The sequence below is a fragment of the Oncorhynchus gorbuscha genome, linkage group LG11, assembly GCF_021184085.1.
Source record: "Oncorhynchus gorbuscha isolate QuinsamMale2020 ecotype Even-year linkage group LG11, OgorEven_v1.0, whole genome shotgun sequence".
Lineage (NCBI taxonomy): Eukaryota > Metazoa > Chordata > Actinopteri > Salmoniformes > Salmonidae > Oncorhynchus > Oncorhynchus gorbuscha.
Window position 1 is genome coordinate 77,632,251 of NC_060183.1, and position 22,423 is coordinate 77,654,673.

General features: G+C 42.4%; 1 protein-coding gene and 2 non-coding genes across 3 annotated transcripts in view; all 3 read right to left on the bottom strand.

The window, feature by feature from the left end:
• Positions 1-480: 480 nt before the first annotated feature.
• Positions 481-22,423, bottom strand: part of chd1 (chromodomain helicase DNA binding protein 1) — a 40,247-nt gene continuing 18,304 nt past the window's right edge. The window contains exons 15-37 of the mRNA XM_046290579.1: positions 21,880-22,068; positions 19,496-19,658; positions 18,133-18,285; positions 17,583-17,654; positions 17,056-17,205; positions 15,061-15,209; positions 13,866-13,962; positions 13,350-13,445; positions 12,849-13,028; positions 12,406-12,566; positions 12,132-12,173; positions 11,901-12,034; positions 11,404-11,542; positions 9,373-9,523; positions 8,071-8,193; positions 6,199-6,336; positions 5,514-5,771; positions 4,701-4,829; positions 4,416-4,594; positions 3,233-3,332; positions 3,004-3,055; positions 2,562-2,802; positions 481-2,310 (exon numbers count right to left, since the gene is read on the bottom strand). Of these exons, the coding sequence (XP_046146535.1) occupies positions 1,944-2,310; positions 2,562-2,802; positions 3,004-3,055; positions 3,233-3,332; positions 4,416-4,594; positions 4,701-4,829; positions 5,514-5,771; positions 6,199-6,336; positions 8,071-8,193; positions 9,373-9,523; positions 11,404-11,542; positions 11,901-12,034; positions 12,132-12,173; positions 12,406-12,566; positions 12,849-13,028; positions 13,350-13,445; positions 13,866-13,962; positions 15,061-15,209; positions 17,056-17,205; positions 17,583-17,654; positions 18,133-18,285; positions 19,496-19,658; positions 21,880-22,068 (3,463 nt within the window). The 3' untranslated portion in view covers positions 481-1,943. The remainder of the gene's footprint in view (positions 2,311-2,561; positions 2,803-3,003; positions 3,056-3,232; positions 3,333-4,415; positions 4,595-4,700; positions 4,830-5,513; positions 5,772-6,198; positions 6,337-8,070; positions 8,194-9,372; positions 9,524-11,403; positions 11,543-11,900; positions 12,035-12,131; positions 12,174-12,405; positions 12,567-12,848; positions 13,029-13,349; positions 13,446-13,865; positions 13,963-15,060; positions 15,210-17,055; positions 17,206-17,582; positions 17,655-18,132; positions 18,286-19,495; positions 19,659-21,879; positions 22,069-22,423) is intronic.
• Positions 5,847-5,974, bottom strand: LOC123989655. Its single transcript, XR_006830610.1, has one exon. It is a non-coding gene; the product is annotated as a small nucleolar RNA ACA64 (small nucleolar RNA).
• LOC123989650 lies at positions 20,180-20,399 on the bottom strand. Its single transcript, XR_006830605.1, has one exon. It is a non-coding gene; the product is annotated as a small nucleolar RNA SNORA53 (small nucleolar RNA).

Here is a 22,423-nt window from a genome sequence, read left to right on the forward strand (position 1 = left end):
CTCAATGGCCGGAACGGCGCAAATGGAATTGGCATCAAACATCTGGAAGCCGTTCTCGCCAATTAACGTGCCACCAACCTCCTGTGCATGAAATTGAAACATGCTAATATCAGGTACTTTGACCTCGATTGTTTATCAGTTAGAAAATGCTGAAAGTTAACTGTTGGTGACAGTAGCTAGGTAAACAACCCCAACTTGTGGATTGTATTTTCTCATAGTAAATTACCAAAAAAGTAATTTGTTATTTGGGTGAATGATCTATTTAAAACTTACAGGCATGCCTCCTGTAGCTAGTGATAGCATAACCACAGCTTTTATGCTGTCCTGGTCCATTGTCTCTTAAATCGGTTGAGGGAAAGATGGATTCTGGGTCATAGTTTAATCCATTGTAATAAACTGGGGACCACTGTTACAGGACATAATCCAGAATTCCAGTATTGTGACATCTGCACCAACACGAAGACCATTCCAGATTACAAGTGAGTACAGTGATTGAGTTTAATGACTTTATAAACTATATAAAACAATGATCTTAAAAATCCATGCATTTTCAGTGTAAATTCATTTTGAAATATAGAGAAAAAAATCTATGTACAACTGAACTGTAACAGCAGCTTCACTCCGGCTGTTCACCAGAAATACACTTGGCTGCATAGAAGGTTTGACATTATTGCCTATGTTAAAAAAAAGAAAAAATGATTTCTGTAAAAAGACTAGTTTATTTGAGATCTTACAGGCGTATTGTATTTGATAGACCCCTCCTGGTTTTCCACGACATGTTTGAGTAAAACTTGAGTGTTCAACTCGTCTATTCAGACATGTATTCACAACAGAATTCACAAAAGAAACAAATAAACGAAGAAGTTGCTCTAGAGCCCTCAAACTCAACTCTGGACCTCCAAGCTAGTTCACTGCTTTTTTTCATTCTTCTCCTCTAATCAGGGACTGATTTAGACCTGGGACACCAGGTGGGTGCAATTAATTATCAGGTAGAACAGAAAGCCAGCAGGCTCTGGACCTAGTAGGCTAAGAGTTGAGTACCCCTGCTCTAGGGGAATAATGAACTAATAGAATATTTCCCCGTTTACCAAAGTTATTCTGAATAGCATTTATCATTAAAGTTAAGTGTTGTACGAAACTGACATTTAAAACGGACAAAAAAAGCCTGAGTTGATGGGGAAAGGTAAGAGTTGTAATAACAAACCCAAAAGAGCCTGAGAAGAAAAAAGCCCATTGATTTACTATTTTACAATAATTTACAGTAGTATAATTTGTGAAAAGAGACATTTTAAATTGCTCACAAAAAAAAAATCCTGGTTATTTTACAGCGGAGGCAGAAATTAAATAATTAAAGCATGATGCAAAAAAGAAAAAACAGATCGTCAAGGTGGTCACTAGAAACACTGTAAACGAGGTACTTTGGAAGGTGAGCCCAAGTCATTCAGACTGCTTTTTGACGAGACCCTTACATCCACTCTTAGCATGATTATGAGAGAAATACATAAACGTTACTTTTCTTCTTGATTTAAACACTTCCTTAAATAAACGTGAAAACCACATTAAAACGTGAGAGAGACAAACAGTCAATAGCAGGATCCAGTGTCGTGGGTTGGTGAGACAGCACTCGAGGGTATTTGTGTCCGTTGGAGTAAAAAAAGGCGTCCATTTTATAAAAATAATAAAAGAAATATGCTGCGACACCGATGGCACAGCTTTTAACTCTTAAATACAAAAATATGCAATTTGTCTGCCAACCCGCTCCCACCGCCATCGTTCCTGGGACGTGGTCCACTGTTGGAGATCGGACACCACAGATACAGTGCGTAGTACAGCTTTGTTTACTTCCACAGTCCCCATAAGGCATTTCCTGTGTTCAACGCATGTCTATGGCTGATTACTCTCCCCGCTAGGCTAGCTCCTCCAGCCCAGGCCGACGCTGGCGGTTATGTCTTGCGGCTGCTCCAGATTTGCTCTGGTGTGCTCTTGTGGTCTGACGAGTACTCGAAGGGCGACCGGTGGCCTAACGGCGAGCGTCCGTCGTAGGGCGAGCGTTGGTCGCGTGGCGAGCGTTGGTCACGCGGCGAACGGGGACCACTGGCCGATGCCCGTTGGTCCATCTGCCAGTCTGCGTGGTAGCGGTAGGAGTCACCTCGCGATGACGACTTGTGGTGGCCCGATGAGTAGTCGGAGCCCGAGTGGTGTTCGGAATGGGAGCGGTGGTCTGAGTGTGAGCGCTCCTTGCTGTCCATCCGTCCGTCTCGGCCTGACCGGTGCTCGTCCACCTTCCTGTGCTTACTGTCGCTGTAGTATCTGATGAAGAGGACACCGTGAGCAAGACTGACATGCACAGAAATCAATATACATAAATGATTAGTTACAGAATTGTTTGATCCACAATGGGACCAATTTATTATGCATAGAGTTGCACTAGATTCAAGAACTAATGCCCCAAAACCTAATCAGTAGAACAATAATGAAAATGTCCTGAATTGGCACCAACTTGAAAAGAACCATTTACCACAAAAAGGGGGAAGCCTTTAAGAGTATATAATTGGTCTTACCTGCTGTCCTGCCGGTCTGACCTGTAGTGGTCTCTGTGGTCTTTGCCGTTGCTGAAGGCCGAGTAGGGTCTCTTCCTGGAGTCTCCCCCGCTCCCCGACATCCTGCTGTAGGGGTCGGAGGTGTGCCTGTCCCGGCTGTCGCGGTCCTCATGGTAGCGCGACGACGAGTGATGCCTTTCAGAGCTGTAGCTGTCCCTGCTGCTGTCGTCGTGGTGAGAGTTGTCCTTCAGCCTCTCCATGTCTGGGCCAAGAGAGGAAGAACAACCGGGATTAATAAGGTCACACACACACACACACACACACTTGCTTTTCTCATTGTTCATTAATATTTGTTTTATGTATCCCTCATTTAACGTAGTCATTAAGATGACACCCCCCCCCAAAAAAAGAGAAACTAGTCCAAGATGGTGAACAAACAGACTAAAATGGTGAGAGTTCATACCTGCATGTTTAAAGCCATGGGTATTTACAGTGCTAGTGATCCCATCTGCTGCCTGTAAAACAGATCATCATAAAACGCTGCCATTAAAATTCTATTTGGAAAGATAAGAAATGCAATCTATATTTGTATCACTTTATTGCCCAGTTAAGCCTTTATGAAGTGATTGAATTGTATTTTCATGTCCCTGACATGCTGGAACAGCAACCCTTTCATCAGGGCTTATACATACCTGAGCATTCTCTTGTCTTTTCTTGATTGCGTGCTTATACAGTTTATGCAATTTTCTTGCATCAAATTCTGTAAATTTTGAAACAAATATCCACAGGTTTCTGGAGATAAGGGGGGGAAAAGTGATTTAAGTCAACACTGGTCATTGATACAACGAGCCCCATAACAAAGTAACGGTATGAATGCAGTCAAAGGAACATAACCAGCTCAGTTGGATTGGTAAAGGATATACATCGACATGCCCTGAGCTCTGTTTCCATAACCCCAGTGTTATGAAACGTTACAAAACTTATAATCAGGAAATTAACATTCTGTCAGTTTGCCAAGGCCATTGCCTGTCCTATCTCCCCAAGGATGGGATGATCTTCAATGTTGTTTGTATTTATAAAAAAGCATTCCAGCCTGTGTGAATCTGTAAAGGATAATCAACGAGGGGCTATGCGTTTTCTGGAAAATAATGCACAACGTGGAAGGTTTGTTCCACAACACGCTAGAACGCATAGAGCCCCAAGTTAATTATCCCTTTTTGGCTATAATTTAACTAATTACCGCTGAAATGTGTTCAACATCCACTGAAGTAGCTAACAAGTTCACTAGACAGCTACAGGAGTTGCCTTGGTAACCAAACAGACCAAATCTGTCCTAGTTTGCCAAATCGAATTCCACAATGACAATAATGTTTTCAATTCGACTTTTGCGTTCAAAAGCAGCTGAAACATGTAAGAATGAACTACAGCCATTGAATTGTACCGTGTAAATATACTGTGTGTCATAGGGAAATAATGCACCCTCTAGAATGCCCTTCAAGCCAATCAGAACGATTATTCAACAATCATGGTATATCAGACATTATAAACTGGGTGGTTGTTGCCCTGAATGCTGACAGACATGGTATATCAGACTGTATACTGCGGGTATGACGGAGCGTGTATTTTTACTGCTCTAATTACGTTGGTAACCAGTTTATAATAGCAATAAGGCACCTCGGGTTTGTGGTATATGGGAAATATACCACGGCTAAGGGATGTATCCAGGAACAGCCATATACCACACCCCCTCGTGCCTTATTGCTTAAATATACCACGGGTAAATAACAGTACCACGTATTTCAGAGAGCTTGATCTTAAAATCAGAAAATTGATTGTAACAAAACGCTGAATGTGAAAAAATGTCAGGCGCATTACTTTCTCCACTGTTTGATCTGCTCGGGGTTGGAGTACTCCTTCAGACACTCGGTGATGTGGTCTCCGATCTTGATGAGGCACTGGCGCGTGTGCTCCAGCTGCTCGCGTTCCGACAGGCCCTTCTCCGGACGGTCCAGCTGCTTCAGGGCCGCCTTGACCGGTCGCATCCTCTCCTTACACTGAGGGACACAGACAGGATATACACGGTTAATGGAGGGCCAAAATTGGTACGGGCAGTATTTTGTTACCGTCCCGACTCACTGAGCAGACTTGTGTGTGACTTACCACACTGAAGGTCTTCTGGTCCAGTTCCTCCGACTCCTCCGAGATGTTCTCTCCCACTGCTGTGATGTGGACCGGAGTGTCAGAAGTTTTCTTCACCTTCTCCCGTACCTCAGTCTTCACCTCGCTCGGCTGCAGGAAAAAACAGTCACAATTAATAAGATGCTACGCAGAGACATTATAAACCTTGTAAATAAGACACCAAAGATCCTACATGCTTAACACAATAAATTACTAATAATGCACAAAAATGTGTTAACACCACACATGGAAAAAAGACAAGTGACCAACAAGTGACCAATATTTTTTTAACTTAAAATGACCAAAACCAGATAAAGTAAGTAGAAAAGATAATGGAGTTATATATATATATATATATATATATATATATGTTTAAATAAGATCATCTTTGGGAATTAACAATCACCAAAATAAAAACTAGAGTCAACTAGAGAGAATCAAAAATGTACATAAATGTGACAGGTGCCCCCATTGATTTTTATTATAATATGTTTGAGTCACTCAGATAGCAAACATGTCAAAGGCTATGACAACATGAGTAGAATTGCAGGACATTTGCTTTAAACAGCAACATTGTCTATGCAGTCAAGATTAGGGCGCCAACATTTTTTAAATTGGCCACGCCCACTACCCCCCCTAGCCACCGCCACTGGGGAAAAAACCCTAGGGGAAACACTGTCAAATGAACATCAAATGCATTTTATCTAAGCCCAAACCTTAAACCAATTTTCCTAACCCGCTATAAACAATCTAATCTTACAGAAGCTGTATCCCATCTAGTCAAAACTATCTTACCTTCTCCCCTGTGACCTCTTCCTGTTCATGTACTGGATCCACGGGCTTGGTTTCTTTCTTCTCTTTCAGGTCCTTCTCTTTCACCTCGCGGCTCTCTTCTTTCTTCTCCTTTTTAACCTCTTTCTTCATCTCCCTTTCTTTGGGCTCCTTCTCCTTCTCCTCCTCTGGCTCGGGCTCCTCCTCTGGCTCAGGCTCCTCCTTCACCACCACGCGCTCCGTTCGGCCCCTTCTCGGTGGCAGCTTTACCGGGACCACCTCCTGGGAGGTGGAGAGATGGTTAGAATAGCTTGACAGCCTCGATGCAAGATTACCTTAACTGAATTCTATACTTATGCTTGTGGGCACATGGGTTTAATCACACTGCTATACAGAGCAAGCAATAAGCTTAACGTACCACAGTAATGTAGGCCCAGTTCTCTCTCCCTTGACAACTGATATATCCAAGGTTATTTTCAGACTGGGCCCATACATTGAGTTTAGCCAACTGATTACTGGGGTTAATTTGATCTGTTACTCATTGTTATTTCATTAAGGGATCCCTTGTCTACTATCCACAGCCATAAGGAGTCTCTGATCATAGTAGGGTAAAGTTGCCCCTAGATGCTGATCTCGGTTCAGTTTGGCATTTTCCCCACTAATGGCTAAGGTTAGGATTGGGGGAGAGGAAGCTGATCATTCCACATACCTTTTCCTCCTCAATCTCGTCCTCTGAGGACTTGTCTGAGTGGGGCGTAGAGGACGGACTCTTCACCACTTCGTCCACCTTGGCTGGTTTCACAGCTTTGGTCTTCTTACTCCTCGGTTTCCTCTTCCGCCAATTGGCCTACAACAACAACAACAAAAAGGGACTTAATTCTTAATTCATTCTTTACAACGAATTGAAAAAAACACATGGGCCCTTGAAATAGAATGTGTGCTGGGTTTTGGACTTGTCAATGTCACAATTGAATGTTTAAAATGTGTGATTAATCATCCTCCTGGTGATTATATTTGCCACACTTGGATTTGGATTCTCTGATGGCCAAAGCCAGCTCAATCATTGGTCCATACATATATAAAATATATAATACTATTTATATAATATATATATATTTTTCCCCACCATAGCCTTTTCAGAGACACTTGACACGTTGTTGACGATGATAAAATTGCAGACAGTTTGTCATGACTAACTTCCTGTTTTTGACACCAACTAAAACCGCTCAACTCTTCACGTTAATTGGGAGGAACTGACACTCTGTCATACAGACCAGACATGACAAAGAGACCAAAAGAGGTCTCTGCTCTGATCAAATGGCAGCATCCACGAGCTCAACAACATCCCTTAAAGCTAGTCTGGTATCGGTACATACATTTTTGGACTTGATAGTCAGCGATGCACAAAGTTACAGAATATTGTCCGACTTCCGCAACAACTAAGAACGTGAAGCACAAGGCTACACTTCTCCACTGTTTGTCTTGCAGCTATCACATTGCTGCAGAGTGAAGGGCACCACGGCATAAGCGCAGGTACTCCGTTGGAGACCGTAGTCTTGTATCGTGCAGCTCGTTGGACTGGACTGTTAGTTATTGTATCTTGAGCATAGTCAATGAATTTAAAAAGCTTCAATTCCCTCGCTTTCATCCCTCATCTGCATACCAAAACAAGTGGCAAGGCGGCCGCTTTGTTTTGAGAATCCCAGACTAACTTTAACTGTGGACTTCTTAAGGTGTAAATTTGAGACTAAATGAAACACTACACAACTCCTCACCTGCAATTAGCTAGGAATGCAGACAGAGGAATTGATAATCTCATTGCAGAGGAACTGCCAATGGAAAAGGAGATGCACTAAAGCACAGACTGTGTATTCACCTTATGACACCTGGCAACAACAAGGGCACATCCAATTCGTTGCAATTGTTTTCTTCCTTTCCCGGTCCATTCACAAACAAGCAAGATATTGTTCCAAAACTTAAATACCGTGCACATAACATGAAAGTATGTTTGTTCTATGTTGAGGAAAATATTTAACAAGTTTGTTTTTATGCAGTATAAGCACTCCGGAAGCCCACATTAGTTAGCATTCTCTTTGGCTTTGACTGGCGTTGTTAGCTTTGTGGCACAACAGCTAGCATTTATCCTAATGTTATCTCCACAAAATGTTCCGGCATGGTTTCGGTCATTGACGTTGTGTCTAACATTTACAATTTTAAGCATTGAACTTTGATTCAAAAAAGGGATACAGTCTGTATGGATTACGACCATTTGATACAGTCTAATATGCTAACTAGCTAATGACGCCAGTCAAAAGCTATGAGAATGCTAACGAACGTGGGCTTCCGGGTGCTTATACTAAGTAAAAACAAGCATATGTTTTTTTCAATTATTTTCCCTCTACAAAGAACACGTTTAATTTTTTTGGCACATTATTTAAATAGTTTTGACAAAAGTAATTCATATTTTCTTGTTTGTGAATGGGCTGGGAGGAATACAATGATGTTCGACCAGGAATTGGGTGAAGTGGGCGTGGCAACATAGTGTGTGAAGAGTGTGATCCAGCCAGTTATAGACACGTACCGTCCCTGCTTGCCTCTGTGCTTCCTTTTTGGCCAGGTCCTTGCTCAGTAATTTGATAAGATAGTCTGCTCTCGTCTGCAGTTGCTTGGCCTGTGGCTTCTTGTCAGGGTCGTCTGGTAGGAGCTGGTTCACACAAAGGAACAGATGCGTAATGAATACAACTACAACACAAAAGCTCTTACCTAGTAGTACTAGTAGTTGTAGTAGTGGTACTAGTAGCTGTAGTGGTACTAGTAGCTGTAGTGGTAGTAGTGGTAGTGGTAGTAGTAGTGGTAGTGGTAGTAGTAATGGTAATGGTAGTAGTAATGGTAGTAGTAGTGGTAGTGGTAGTAGTAATGGTAATGGTAGTAGTAATGGTAGTAGTAGTGGTAATGGTAGTAGTGGTAGTAGTAGTGGTGGTAGTAGTGGTAGTAGTAGTGGTAGTAGTAGTAGTAGTGGTTGTAGTAGTAGTAGTGGTTGTAGTAGTAGTAGTAGTGGTTGTAGTAGTAGTAGTAGTGGTAGTAGTAGTAGTGGTAGTAGTAGTAGTAGTGGTTGTAGTAGTAGTAGTAGTGGTTGTAGTAGTGGTTGTAGTAGTGGTTGTAGTAGTGGTTGTAGTAGTTGTAGTAGTGTAGTTGTAGTAGTGGTTGTAGTAGTAGTAGTAGTAGTGGTTGTAGTGGTAGTAGTAGTAGTAGTGGTTGTAGTGGTAGTAGTAGTAGTGGTTGTAGTAGTAGTAGTAGTAGTAATGGTAGTAGTTGTAGTGGTAGTAATGGTAGTAGTTGTAGTGGTAGTAGTGGTGGTAGTAGTAGTTGTATAGTAGTAGTGGTAGTGGTAGTAGTAGTGGTGGTTGTAGTAGTGGTTGTAGTAGTAGTGGTAGTAGTAGTGGTAGTAGTGATAGTGGTAGTAGTGATAGTGGTAGTAGTAGTAGTGGTGGTAGTAGTAGTAGTATTAGTAGCAGTGGTAGTATTAGTAGCAGTGGTAGTAGTAGTAGTGATGGTAGTAGTGGTTGTAGTGCTGGTAGTAGTAGTAGTGGTTGTTGTAGTAGTAGTAGTAGTGGTTGTAGTAGTAGTAGTTGTAATAGTAGTAGTGGTAGTAGTAGTAATTGTATAGTAGTAGTAGTGGTAGTAGTGGTGGTTGTGGTAGTAGTGGTGGTTGTAGTAGTGGTTGTAGTAGTAGTGGTAGTAGTAGTAGTAGTAGTAGTAATAGGTGGTAGTAGTAGTGGTAGTAGTAGTAGTAATGGTAGTAGTAGTAGTAGTAGCAGTGGTAGTAGTTTTTAGAGTAATATAAAAACTGTGGTGCACATAAATGTAATTTCTTCAGACTCACCTTGTGTGTCAGGTTGAGGTCAGGGTCCATTTTAATCATTTCCCAGCTGCCGTAACCATACTCGTAGATTCCTATGAGCAGGCTAGAGTCGTCCTCCTTGCCCCAATCAATGTCAAAGTGTGCTGCCTTGGAGTGGCATGGAATTGTGTACCTAAGAAAAGAGAAGGGTTTGGATTCAGTAAGAGTAGAAAGTTTCATTTTATATGAATTGGTCCTAAAAACTAGGTATGCAAACAATCATATTTACATTGTAAGTACAGATTGGTCTCATAGTTCTTACAGCATTGTGAAAGTCATGTCTGCCCTTTAATGAACAAATAAATGTTGTGGATTTAGATAGGCCTATGCCAGGGGTTTTCAACCGGGGATTCGCAGACACCTAGGTACTGCAGGGGGTCTGCAAAAATATAAAATAAGATTTCTTATTTATTTGTATTGAAATGTTCATGAATATAGTTAGCAACAGAATAAACCACTTTATTTTTTATATTTTTTTATTACATACCTGCATTAGAAAAGACAAGAATGTTATTTCTAATGATGTCAACTCCTAATATTGAGCAAATTATACTAATTGAAGCCAATTAGACACTCACTGGAGAACCTGAAATATAGAACGGTTTGAAAAAAACAAAAAACTATATAGGCTACCCAGTCAATAGGCTATTTTTTTGCTAGTATATGATGGGGGTTCCTGGGTCACCAGTTTGCCAGGAAGTGGGTCCCTGGGCAAGAAAATGTTGAAGACCCCTGGCCTATGCTATTTAATACATGGTGTGGATTTAGGTGGGCCTGTGCATGGTGTGGATTTAGATGGGCCTATGCATGGTGTGTATATTTAGATGGGCCTATGCATGGTGTGGATTTAGATGGGCCTATGCATGGTGTGGATTTAGATGGGCCTATGCTATTTAATGCACGGTGTGGATTTAGATGGGCCTATGCTATTTAATACACGGTGTGGATTTAGATGGGCCAATGCCATTTGTTATACACGGTGTGGATTTAGATGGGCCTATGCTATTTAATACACGGTGTGGATTTAGATGGGCCTATGCTATTTAATGCACGGTGTGGATTTAGATGGGCCTATGCTATTTATTACATGGTGTGGATTTAGATGGGCCTATGCTATTTAATGCACGGTGTGGATTTAGATGGGCCTATGCTATTTTATTACATGGTGTGGATTTAGATGGGGCTATGCTATTTAATACACGGTGTGGATTTAGATGGGCCTATGCTATTTAATGCACGGTGTGGATTTAGATGGGCCTATGCTATTTAATACACGGTGTGGATTTAGATGGGGCTATGCTATTTAATACACGGTGTGGATTTAGATGGGCCTATGCTATTTAATGCACGGTGTGGATTTAGATGGGCCTATGCTATTTTATTACATGGTGTGGATTTAGATGGGCCTATGCTATTTAATACATGGTGTGGATTTAGATGGGCCTATGCTATTTGTTATGCATGGTGTGGATTTAGGTGGGCCTATGCTATTTGTTATGCATGGTGTGGATTTAGATGGGCCTATGCTATTTGTTATGCATGGTGTGGATTTAGATGGGCCTATGCTATTTGTTATGCATGGTGTGGATTTAGATGGGCCTATGCTATTTGTTATGCATGGTGTGGATTTAGATGGGCCTATGCTATTTGTTATGCATGGTGTGGATTTAGATGGGCCTATGCTATTTGTTATGCATGGTGTGGATTTAGATGGGCCTATGCTATTTGTTATGCATGGTGTGGATTTAGATGGGCCTATGCTATTTGTTATGCATGGTGTGGATTTAGATGGGCCTATGCTATTTGTTATGCCAAGGGATTTCCGTTTGTATTGGCTGCTATGCGAGTGTAAAACCTGAAACAATTAACTGTTGTGTGATGAAGGAATTGAGTAAAAGCAGCATGGCTTTGTTCCAAATGGACCCTGGTCAAAAGTAGTGCACTAAATAGGGAATAAGGGAGACATTTGGGACGTAACCCAAGTTTGAGGTATGAGACCGAATGTAGACAGACCTCTTCCTCTCATCGGGGTCGGCAGGAATGGCTTTGTGGAGTGGCGCCAGCTCCTCCTCGTGGGAGATCACCAGCTTGGCGTTCACCTGGACGCCCGAGATCCTGAACGTAGGGCCTTTCACTTTCCCTCTTCTGCCTCCTGGTGGTGAGGCAGAGAGGTTTAAAACCAGTGACCGCCACTTATTGAGCAACTTAACAGTGGATTTTGACATTGTTTGGATTAGCAGGAGAGAGATGGACTGGAAAGAGAGATGAATATATTGGGATGGAAGGATGGATAGAGACAGTCAAAAGACCAGACCCAGTGTTCGACTTGGGCAGGTGCTAACCGGAGCTGAGTACCAGCACCTCAAATTCTAAACTGTTTGAGCCCCTGTTCCTTTTATAGAATATTAGCTCAAATGTATTGTGGAGCGGCTGCATCTAAATATAAAACAGTAATGGCACCCAAAATTAGTATCGGCACCTATTTCAGTACAAGTCAAACACTGAAGTACCTGACGTCTTCTCTGGTCCACAGGGGTTCTCCCTGAGAGTCTTCAGACAGCCGTTGTGAACCGTCTCCGCCAGACGCTTCAGGTCATGTTCAGACTTGTCCACTAGTTCGGCATCACGGGCAATAGCATCCAGTCTGAAAAAGAGGTTGATTATTTGGTTGGTCAAATAGCATGTTGACAAAAGTTGTCAAATAACTGAAACCACATTTTGTAGTTTTTGCCTGCAGTTACCTTTCAAGTGGTCCACCAAACTTTTTGTAGCTCTTGATAAATCTATGGAGGAAAAGACAAAGTTGTGAGGCGAAGTCGAGGTAATGGAAGTGAGTGCATTTTCTACATCCCCAAAAGGTATTGTGGGGGGGGGGGGGACTTTTCAGAGACTTATTCCCACAGGATAGAAGACATTTAACAACATCACGTGTATCCCAAATTGTTCCCCAAATCCCTATAGTGCTATTAAGGGAATCGGGTGCCATTTGGGATGCATCTCATGTGTAGTGATTACCTTCGTATCTCAGCATCGCTGAAGCCCTTGATGTTTTCTCGTGGAATGGTCCGAGGCCGTCCTCGTTTCTTGGGCCTCTTGCGATCCGAGACGGAGTCGCTGTCGGAGCCGGAATACCGTCTGTTTCTACTACGCCGGCTCTCACTGCCGTTAAAGTTGACCTGGAACCATATATCAAACAACAATGTATTATTAGAATAAGAACCATGTTCTCCGAGGGTTTCAATGGAACCCACTGCACATCATCCACTGACAGGGACGGAACTGTTCGGCACAACATATTAGTTCGGAAGACAAAGAAAGCTACCAGTCTATTAAAATTCTAAGACAGAAGCATTTAGAAAAAATCTGGCATTCCTGTTATGATTCATTGATAAACCCAAACTCTGCATTGGAGAGTACTGCTGTGTGTGTGTGAGAGGAGGGAGTGCCCCCTAGCTAACCTGTTTGGCACAGTTCCTCATGCGGGGCAGCAGGTAGATCTCCTCCAGCTCTTTCTGCCTCTCCTCCTCCTCCATCCGCCGCCGCCGCTGCTCCTCGGGGATGATGTCATCCCAGCCCCGATGGTGGCGCTCAGAATCCATGACGATCTCTTCCTCCTCCATCATGGAGAAGTTGGCCACCTGTCAGGGAGGGGTCAGAGTTAGGTCGAGAGGTCACAGAGGCTCAGCGGATTGACTCATTATTTTATTTGTTTTACTCTTATTAGGGCCCGTTTCCCGGACACCGATTTAACCTAGTCCTGGACTAGAAATAGCATGGTAAATGGAGAATATTCATAAATATTTTTTGGTCCAGGACTAAACTTAATCGGTGTCCAGAAATGTTGCCCTTTACGTTTACATAATAAAAAATTTAAATTAAAAACACTATTGTACTTATTTTCATTCTTTCTAGTGCGTTTCTTTCCATTAGCCTTTACTTGCAATGAACTTGATATATACCTTAAACTGTGAGAGTAGCTCCTCTCCAACAGTGGAGGGGCCGGGGTCATTCTCTCTGGTCTCGGCTCTCTTCAGGATATCGTCGATGTCCATATCCTGCCAAAGTGAAACCCGAAAAGTCAGTTTACAAAAAACGTATTAACTTCATCGATCCACAGAGGGGAATCTGAATTTGTCAACCAACAGACACACAGGGACAATATAGGTCTACATCAGAACAAATGCAACATGAGATAATTAATAGGAACTGCAAAGTACCACAGTTTGGACCTACAATGATAAGGATTAGGGTTGTCAGGATATCAGTATCATGGCAAGTAAACAAAACATGAAGCAGAGTTCATATCTTGTTGAAAACAGCCTTATTTTTCCATCCAGTCACATTTGTTTACCCCTCCCCCATTATATATCTATTTTAAATTAGGCAGGTTTTTAAAGTTTAGTCTGCTTTGTGTCCTTTTTTGTCACAAATGTGTATAACATAGTATCGTGATAGTGATGAGGTGAGTGACAAACCTGAGGCTCCTGCTCCTCCCCCTCCTGCTCCTTGAACAGCTCCTCGGCACCAAACTTCAAAATGGCCGACAGCTCCTCCTTGTTGAACGGAGTGGCACTGCAAGTGATGGAAGTTCCAAATGAGAACACAAAAAACCTTGCAGGGGTGTGTGCATGACTGTGAACACCTCAGAAGGATGGTGTGTGTATTTGTGAGTAAGCCTCTAGAGGGTAGCTATAGGGCAGTGGTTAGAGCGTTGGACTAGTAACCGAAAGGTTGCAAGTTCATATCCCTGAGCTGACAAGGTACAAATCTGTCATTCTGCCCCTGAACAGGCAGCTAACCCACTGTTCCTAGGCCGTCATTGAAAATAAGAATTTGTTCTTAACCGATTTGCCTAGTTAGATAAAAGGTCAAATAAATGTTTTTTTTAAAGGGCAGCTATAGGGTGTGTGTTTGTGAGTAAGCATCTAGAGGGTAGCTATAGGGTGTGTGTTTGTGAGTAAGCATCTAGAGGGTAGCTATAGGGTGTGTGTTTGTGAGTAAGCATCTAGAGGGCAGCTATAGGGTGTGTGTTTGTGAGTAAGCATCTAGAGGGTAGCTATAGGGTGTGTGTTTGTGAGTAAGCAACTAGAGGGTAGCTATAGGGTGTGTGTTTGTGAGTAAGCATCTAGAGGGTAGCTATAGGGTGTGTGTTTGTGAGTAAGCAACTAGAGGGTAGCTATAGGGTGTGTGTTTGTGAGTAAGCAACTAGAGGGTAGCTATAGGGTGTGTGTTTGTGAGTAAGCATCTAGAGGGTAGCTATAGGGTGTGTGTTTGTAAGAGACTAAGCACACTGAGGAAGTATGCGTTTTGTTGATGTAGTTGAGAGTGTAAGGTGTAACTGGCTATGTGCGTATAAAGCAGCATGTAGCCTAGTGGTTAAGAGCGTTGGGCCAGTAACCGAAAGGTCGCCGGTCTGAATCCCCAAGCAGACTATGTGAAATTTCTGTTGACATTCCCTTGAGCAAGGCACTTAACCCCAATTGCTCCTGTAAGTCGCTCTCGATTAAAGAGTCAGCTAAATAACTAAAATGTGTAAAGAGTAAGTGCGCTTGCATGTGTTCTCACGTGAGTTTGTGGGCTCTTGCATGTGTTCTCACGTGAGTTTGTAGGCTCTTGCCTATGTGTAAGCACCTAGAGATGTGAGTGTGTTTTCAGTGTGTATTTGTGTACCTGGAGGGGGCGGTGCCGGTGTGGAGGACTGTCTTGCCCGTGGTGTCCATCCTCTGGATGACTAGATGGTCCAGCACCATCTTCTTCTTGGCTCGCTCAATGATCTCCTCCTCCACCGAGCTCTTAGTCACCAGGCGGTAGATGTTCACCTGGGAGACATACATGTTTCATGTTGATGTCCACAACTACGTAACGCTTTATTATAGACTGGGAAAGCATGTTTGTTTAGGATATAGGGTGAATGACAAAATCAGGAGATTGACAGCAATAGCTTTCCAAAACTATTCAATACAACATGGACTCATATGACCATGTATTTTGGGCTAGTGCCCAATAGAATAGAACTTGACAATGCGTGTTGTGCAAACAACAGCCTGTTTTCTATTATAATTATTTTATTTTCACAGTGAGTCATGCTGAGACCAAGGTCTCTTTTACAGATGAGCCCTGTATACTGTATACATCAATATACACTACATGTCGACCGATTAATCGGCAGGGCCGATTTCAAGTTATCTTCATTTTTTTGACGCCGATTATGGCCAATTACATTGCAATCCACGAGGAAACTGCGCAGCAGGTTGACCACCTGTTACGCGAGTGCAGCAAGGAGCCAAGGTAAGTTAGCTAGCTAGCATTAAACTTATCTTGTTAAAAAAAACATCAAATTACACATGATTGATGATATTACTAGGTTAAATAGCTTGTCCTGCATTGAAAATAATCAATGCACTGCCTGTTAATTTATCATTAAATCACAGCCTACTTCGCCAAAGGCGCATTAGAGGACAAAAAGCACAATCGGTGCACCAATGTACCTAACAATAAACATCTATGCCTTTCTTTAAATCAATTACATAAGTAGATTTTTTAAATATAGTTAAAATAATTGCATTTAGCAGGCAATATTAACTAGGGAAATTGTGTCACTTCTCTTGCGTTCAGTGCAAGCAGAGTCAGGGTATATGCAGCGGTTTGGGCCGCCTGGCTCGTTGCGAACTGTGTGAAGACCATTTCTTCCTAACAAGGACCGGAATTCATTTGAAAGAATTTTACATAATTATGACATAACATTGAAGGTTGTGCAATGTAACAGCAATATTTACGATGTAGGGTTGCCACCTGTTCGATAACATATGGAACGGTTCCATATTTCACTGAATGAATTAAATGTTTTGTTTTCGAAATGATCGTTTCTGGATTTGACCATATTAATGACAAGGCTTGTATTTCTGTGTGTTTATTATATTATAATTAAGTCTATGATTTGATAGAGCAGTCTGACAGCAGTGGTAGACAGCAGCAGACTCGTAAAGCATTCATTCAAACTTTGCTGCGTTTGCCAGCAGCTCTTCGCAATGCTTGAAGCACAGAGCTGTTTGACTTCAAGCCCATCAACTCCCGAGATTAGGCTGGCAATACTAATGCCTATAAGAACATCCAAAGGTATATGAAATACAAACGGTATAGAGAAATAGTCCTGTAATTCCTATAACTACAACCTAAAAAACTTCTTAAGTGGGAATATTGAAGAACTGGGAATATTGAACCACCAGCTTTCATTTGTTCTGAGCAAGGAACTTAATATAATACGTAAACAAAATCAATTTAGTTTAAGTTAAAATAAGTGTTCATTCAGTATTGGTGTAATTGTCATTATTACACACACACCTTTAAAAAAAATATATATATATATTTTTTATATCAGCCAATTTAATCGGTATCAGCTTTTTAAAAAAATCCTCCAATAAATCGGTATCGGTGTTAAAATCATAATCGGTCGACCTCGAATACAGACAGCCCTCCATGCAGACCTCTACACTACACATTACTATACAGATAGATGGTAAGAGAGACCAATGACCAATAGCACATAGCTCTAAAACCTGTATTAATCAACGCTATTTTGGTTTCTTAACTGCTTTGTCATTGGGTAACAAAACTTGACGTTGAACTTGACCGCAAGTCAACTTCACAAAGTAATTGGTTGCATACCTGTCTCTTCTGGCCAATCCTGTGGGCTCTGGCCTGGGCCTGCAGGTCATTCTGTGGGTTCCAGTCAGAGTCAAAGATGACCACCGTGTCGGCCGACGCCAGGTTGATGCCCAGACCGCCCGCCCGCGTTGACAACAAGAAGCAGAAATCCTGGACGGGAGGAAGTGAGATGTAATAACGTGTGGTGTAAGATGGTTCATTACAGTAGATTTCCTTCTGTAGCTCAGTTGGTAGAGCATGGCGCTTGTAACGCCAGGGTAGTGGGTTCGATCCCCGGGACCACCCATACGTAGAATGTATGCACACATGACTGTAAGTCGCTTTGGATAAAAGCGTCTGCTAAATGGCATATATTATTATATATTATTATATATTCACCACATCAGTGAAATATTGAGAAAAACTTGAGTAAAATTAGCAGGGTTGGGGGTTTTCAACTCAGTCGATTCAGGAAGTAATCTGATTTGTCCCCAACCCTGGCTGTTAGCGTAGTAGTAGATATTATTGTGCATTCATTCCACACTTACCTCAGAGCCCTCAGCGTTGAAATGGTCCAGCGCCTGTTTCCTCATCTCTCCCTTGATGGAGCCGTCCAATCTCTACAAAGATAAGACACATTTTAGTCCTTGTCCCAGCAAACTCTCAATGTTGTTCAACGTTTAAATGTTTTTGTATTTTGCTTATCTTTAGGAGTTTAAGTATGGTAACTTTAGGACCTTCTAGGTACTTTGCTTAGATAACCACTGAGCTGAATCCTGACTAGGAAAGCACCTTATTTACCATTTTCAGTAAGCCATTGAGCCTTAAGCCAATACAAGATTTGCTAAAAAAAAAATGCAAATGACTTCTTTAGGGAGTATTCAACCTACAAATTCCTTAAAGCAGGGCTGCCCAAACTTCTTCCTGGAGATCTACGATACACCAGTATATGGGAAGGGGATAGGAATGTGGTGAAGTCGCCCTTAAACACTGATCTTGGGTCAGTTTAGAATTTCTCTCGCTAATGGGTTAAGTTTAGGATTAGGAAAGGAGAAGCTGATCCTAGATCTGTACATAAGGAGCCAGAGAGCTACTGACCTGGAAGAGGAACTGGCGGCTCTTCAGGTACTCGGCCAGGATGTCCAGCATCCGGACCATCTGGGAGAAGATGAGCACACGGTGGCCACGCTCCCGCAGACGCAGCAGCAGCTTGTCCAGCAGCACCAGCTTCCCACTGCTCCGGATTAGGTGCTGCAGGGGGAGAGGGCGAGGGAAAGGGGGCAGGGGGCGAGGGAAAGGGGCAGGGGGAGAGGGCGAGGGGCAGGGGGAGAGGGCGAAAGGGGCAGGGGGAGAGGGGAAAGGGGCAGGGGGAAAGGGGGAAAGGGGCAGGGGGAGAGGGGGAAAGGGGCAGGGGGAAAGGGGCAGGGGGAAAGGGGCAGGGGGAAAGGGGCAGGGGGAAAGGGGCAGGGGGAAAGGGGCAGGGGGAAAGGGGCAGGGGAAAGGGGCAGGGGGAAAGGGGCAGGGGGAAAGGGGCAGGGGGAAAGGGGCAGGGGGAAAAGGCGAGGGGGAAAGGGCGAGGGGGAAAGGGCGAGGGGGAAAGGGCGAGGGGCAGAGATTAGTGTGCGTCAATGCGAACTCTGGAAAGAATGCAATGTTAATAATAAATATCCTGATATATGGACATTGGACAAAACCCAGCATCACCTTCTTATTAAAGAGGACAACAGAAACTAAACATAGGCCTCTAACTTTACCACATTTCGTGAGCAAACTTATAAAAGAGTGGTGTAACCAAGATTAGCACCAGTGTAACAGCCAAAACATGTCAACTAACGCTGATGAGTGGCTTGTGGCTGAAACACACACATTCAGCATTTTTTTTAGGGTTGATGTTTACACAGCTCTCACTATTTAAGGCAATGTAAAAAAAAATAGTCCACAAATGTGCCTACATTTCTATAATATGAAAATAGTTTATGATTAGCGAATGTAGATATTTTGTTAGATTTTTGTCCCTATTAGCTGAAATCATATTTTTTCAAAGCCATTTGAGCTGTCGTGCTAGCTGTTCAGCCTGAACAGATTAAAAAAAATATATATATATTTTTTAAATCGCATAATGCAGATGTCAACACCCTCAGGAGGCACGTGCTGCTAGGCAACCCCCCCCCTCAAACACACACACTTGCAGGGCTGGCCTGCTCCCTGCGTGGCTAGTGTTGTTAGGAAAACGTGACGTAGTGTTATTGGAATGTCCAGCAGTTGTTGGTAAGTAATGAATATGCGAGCAAAATATAATTTTTCAAAACCCAAGACTGAGATGAAAAACTAAATTTAGGCTTCAAGTCAGTGGACGTGCTCTCACCCCCCACCCCCCCAGAATGCCTTAATGCCAAGGTTTGACAATTGAGTGAGTAAAAAAGTTAAAGTTTGCATGTACATTTACTTCCACCCCACTCACCTGTAAGGCCTCCTGTTTGTTGTAGAACTCGCTGTCTTCCGGGGGCTTGATGAGATAGCAGTGGTTGCAGCACTTCTTCAGCTCCATCATGATGTTAAGGAAGCCAGACGTGCTACCTTTGGTACCTTTACTCAGGGCCTTGTAGTTCCTCGTCAAAATCCACCTGTTTGACCCAACACAGGCTTAGTAGTCACATTTTTTTTTTTTAAATACCCCAATACAGCGTGATTACTACCATTTGTAATGCATTTTTGTATTTGTAATGCATTTTTGTATTTGTAATGCAATTTGTATTCATTTCTGGATTAACTCGTTTGGAAAAGGAGCACTCCAAATGAACTTCCAACTCAGTCAGGATAAACAGGAAACCTGAAGTTACACCTACATCCTAGGTTTAGTTTATACCCGCACTTAAATACCTAGACTATTTTATACTATGTTTGAGAAGTTCAATTTTCCTCTGTCCAGTTTAAAAGTGCAAATTAGTCCAAGATAAGGCTTCATTTCTATCCGGGAAACAGCCACTCTATGTTATGGAGCCATATAACTGTTTACAAGTATATTGAGGTGAAGTGGCTGACTGGTTTATTTAAATAAAAGGTGAAGTACATCTTTGATATCTTTTGGAACATTGCACACTCCTGATGAAGCCCCCAAAGTCCCAGTGGAACTAAAAGGGGGTGTGTTGTCCACCCCCCAGCCAAGCTGCACTGGTTGATAACTGAGAGTTGCCAGTATAGAAGGAGGGCTGGGGAGGCAGGTAGACTGCTCTACAACACCAATGACTAAAACACCTCCGACTGCACAGCCAGAAAGCTGCTGAGAGCCTCTGGGCTGAAACTGCAGCACTCGGAGACGACAGCACCAGTACAGGACCACCTCCAGAGGTGGATCTAAGTGTTCAAATCTTCCTAAAATGTTATACCAGAGATTCCTTTGATGTAATTGATCAATATATTGTGTTAAATGAGGCCAACTGGGTCTCAGCTGTGGAACTGAATATCTGGAGATGTCCTTGATGTGCATAAACATTGACCTCGTCTGTTCCCATGTTAATTTCTATTGGTTTCATGCTTCTGGTAATTTGCATTGCAGGATATGGCAGAGGGCAATGATGCAGAGTTGAGTTATGATGTTACTTGTAGTTCTGTTCAGAATGAGTATTATCTAGTGGAACGATAAACCAAAAATGACAGACAGCAGCGACGTCGCCTTCCTCTTACCCAAGCATTTTGCTTACGGCGATAACTTTGTGGTTTTTCTACACAACTTTCCTGTAGATTGTTCTAGAACCATTATTTGGTCAACAGTAATAGCCTGTACATCATGTTGATTCCTGCTATGAAAGTGTCCGCCTGTCCCCCCGTTTCGCTATAGGCAACCGACTTCCACTGTGCGCACGGAGTAGGGAGAGGCAAATCAGAAGCATATGACCATTCCCAAAAATTACGGGGAAAAATACAGTTTTCAAAGACGCTACTGTTGTAGTTACAGAGGAGAGTCACGGCTTGTTTTCACATTTAAATATTGAGTTCATGACAACTTTACAACCGGAGTAGGTGTGCCCAGGGAGCGCAGCGCTCCATTTGCAGTGAACAGGCCTACATCAAGAACCCTAGCCCTAGTGTAGGACATTAGCCTACATTTACTAATAGATTCATCAATTAGCCTACATGGCTATCTAGCAACAATATCACATTTAGAGTTAGCAATCCAGCTAAGTGTATTGAGTTCCCACTTCCTCATGTGGTGAATAATATAGCCTGTAGGACAATGTGCACAAAGATGTCTGGAAATTCTCTCAAGAGACAAATAAAATCGGATCATTCTGGATCCCATTTTGACAAGTTGCACTTAAAAAATATCAAATCATACTTCCTGGATATGTTAGATGAAATTGTTTTTAAAAAATCAGTCTACCATCCAAATTATGTTATTTTATACAGAAGAAAAAATATGGTCTAGTGTAAAGTAAAATGTATGTTGTCATCGAACAAAATAGTTCCATTAGTCACAGTATGTAATTTGGTCCACATGCCCAGCTCTAGCATCTCTCCCAAAAATTATATATCGTAATCGCAAAAAATATATATTTGCCCAATTTGTTCAAATCACAAAATCTAATATCCATCTGTTCTTACTTGTAGTACCATTTCTGAATAAGTATTAATTTAAGTTACAGCTTTTTTTGTGTTAAAATAGGCCTACATTTTGATTCTCAATTTTACCCACTCAAGTTAACGAATATATTCAGATATTTGCTTAACTGTGCACAACCCTAGTAGTATCTGTTCTGACTTATAGTACGGTTTCTGAAATAGTAGTATTTATCTGTTCTTACTTGTAGTACTGTTTCTGAATGAGTAGTATTTGTCTGCTCTTACTTGTAGTACTGTTTCTGAATGGCGCTCATCTCCACTCTGAGGATCTGCTCCACTTTAGCAGGAAGAGACTTCTCCACATCCTTCTTGACTCTACGCAGCAGGAAGGGCTCCAGCTCCTTGTGTAGACTGGTGTAGCCAGAGTCCCTACCCTTCCCATGTTCCTCCTCAAATATCTCCCACGAGTGGAACCTGAAAACAGACACACACACAGACATGGGCAGAAGGCCAGATATCAGCAATACTGAGGACCAAAAGCTCCAGAACAAGGACAATGAAACAGAACATATTTCAACCAGCTTGGTACCTTGATTCCAAGTCACCCCATAATATTATAGAGGACACAGTTCTCTGATACACACAATTAACTTATATAGAACAGTTAGTCTTTACACAGAGGGTTGGGCCAGTAACCGAAAAGGTCACTGGTTCGAATCACAGAGCCCAAAAGGTGCCAAATCTGTCGATGTGACCGTAAGTGTAAGGCACTTAATCCCAATTGCTCCAGGGCGCTGGACAGTGTTGCTTGGAAGGAGCCTACAGTGTT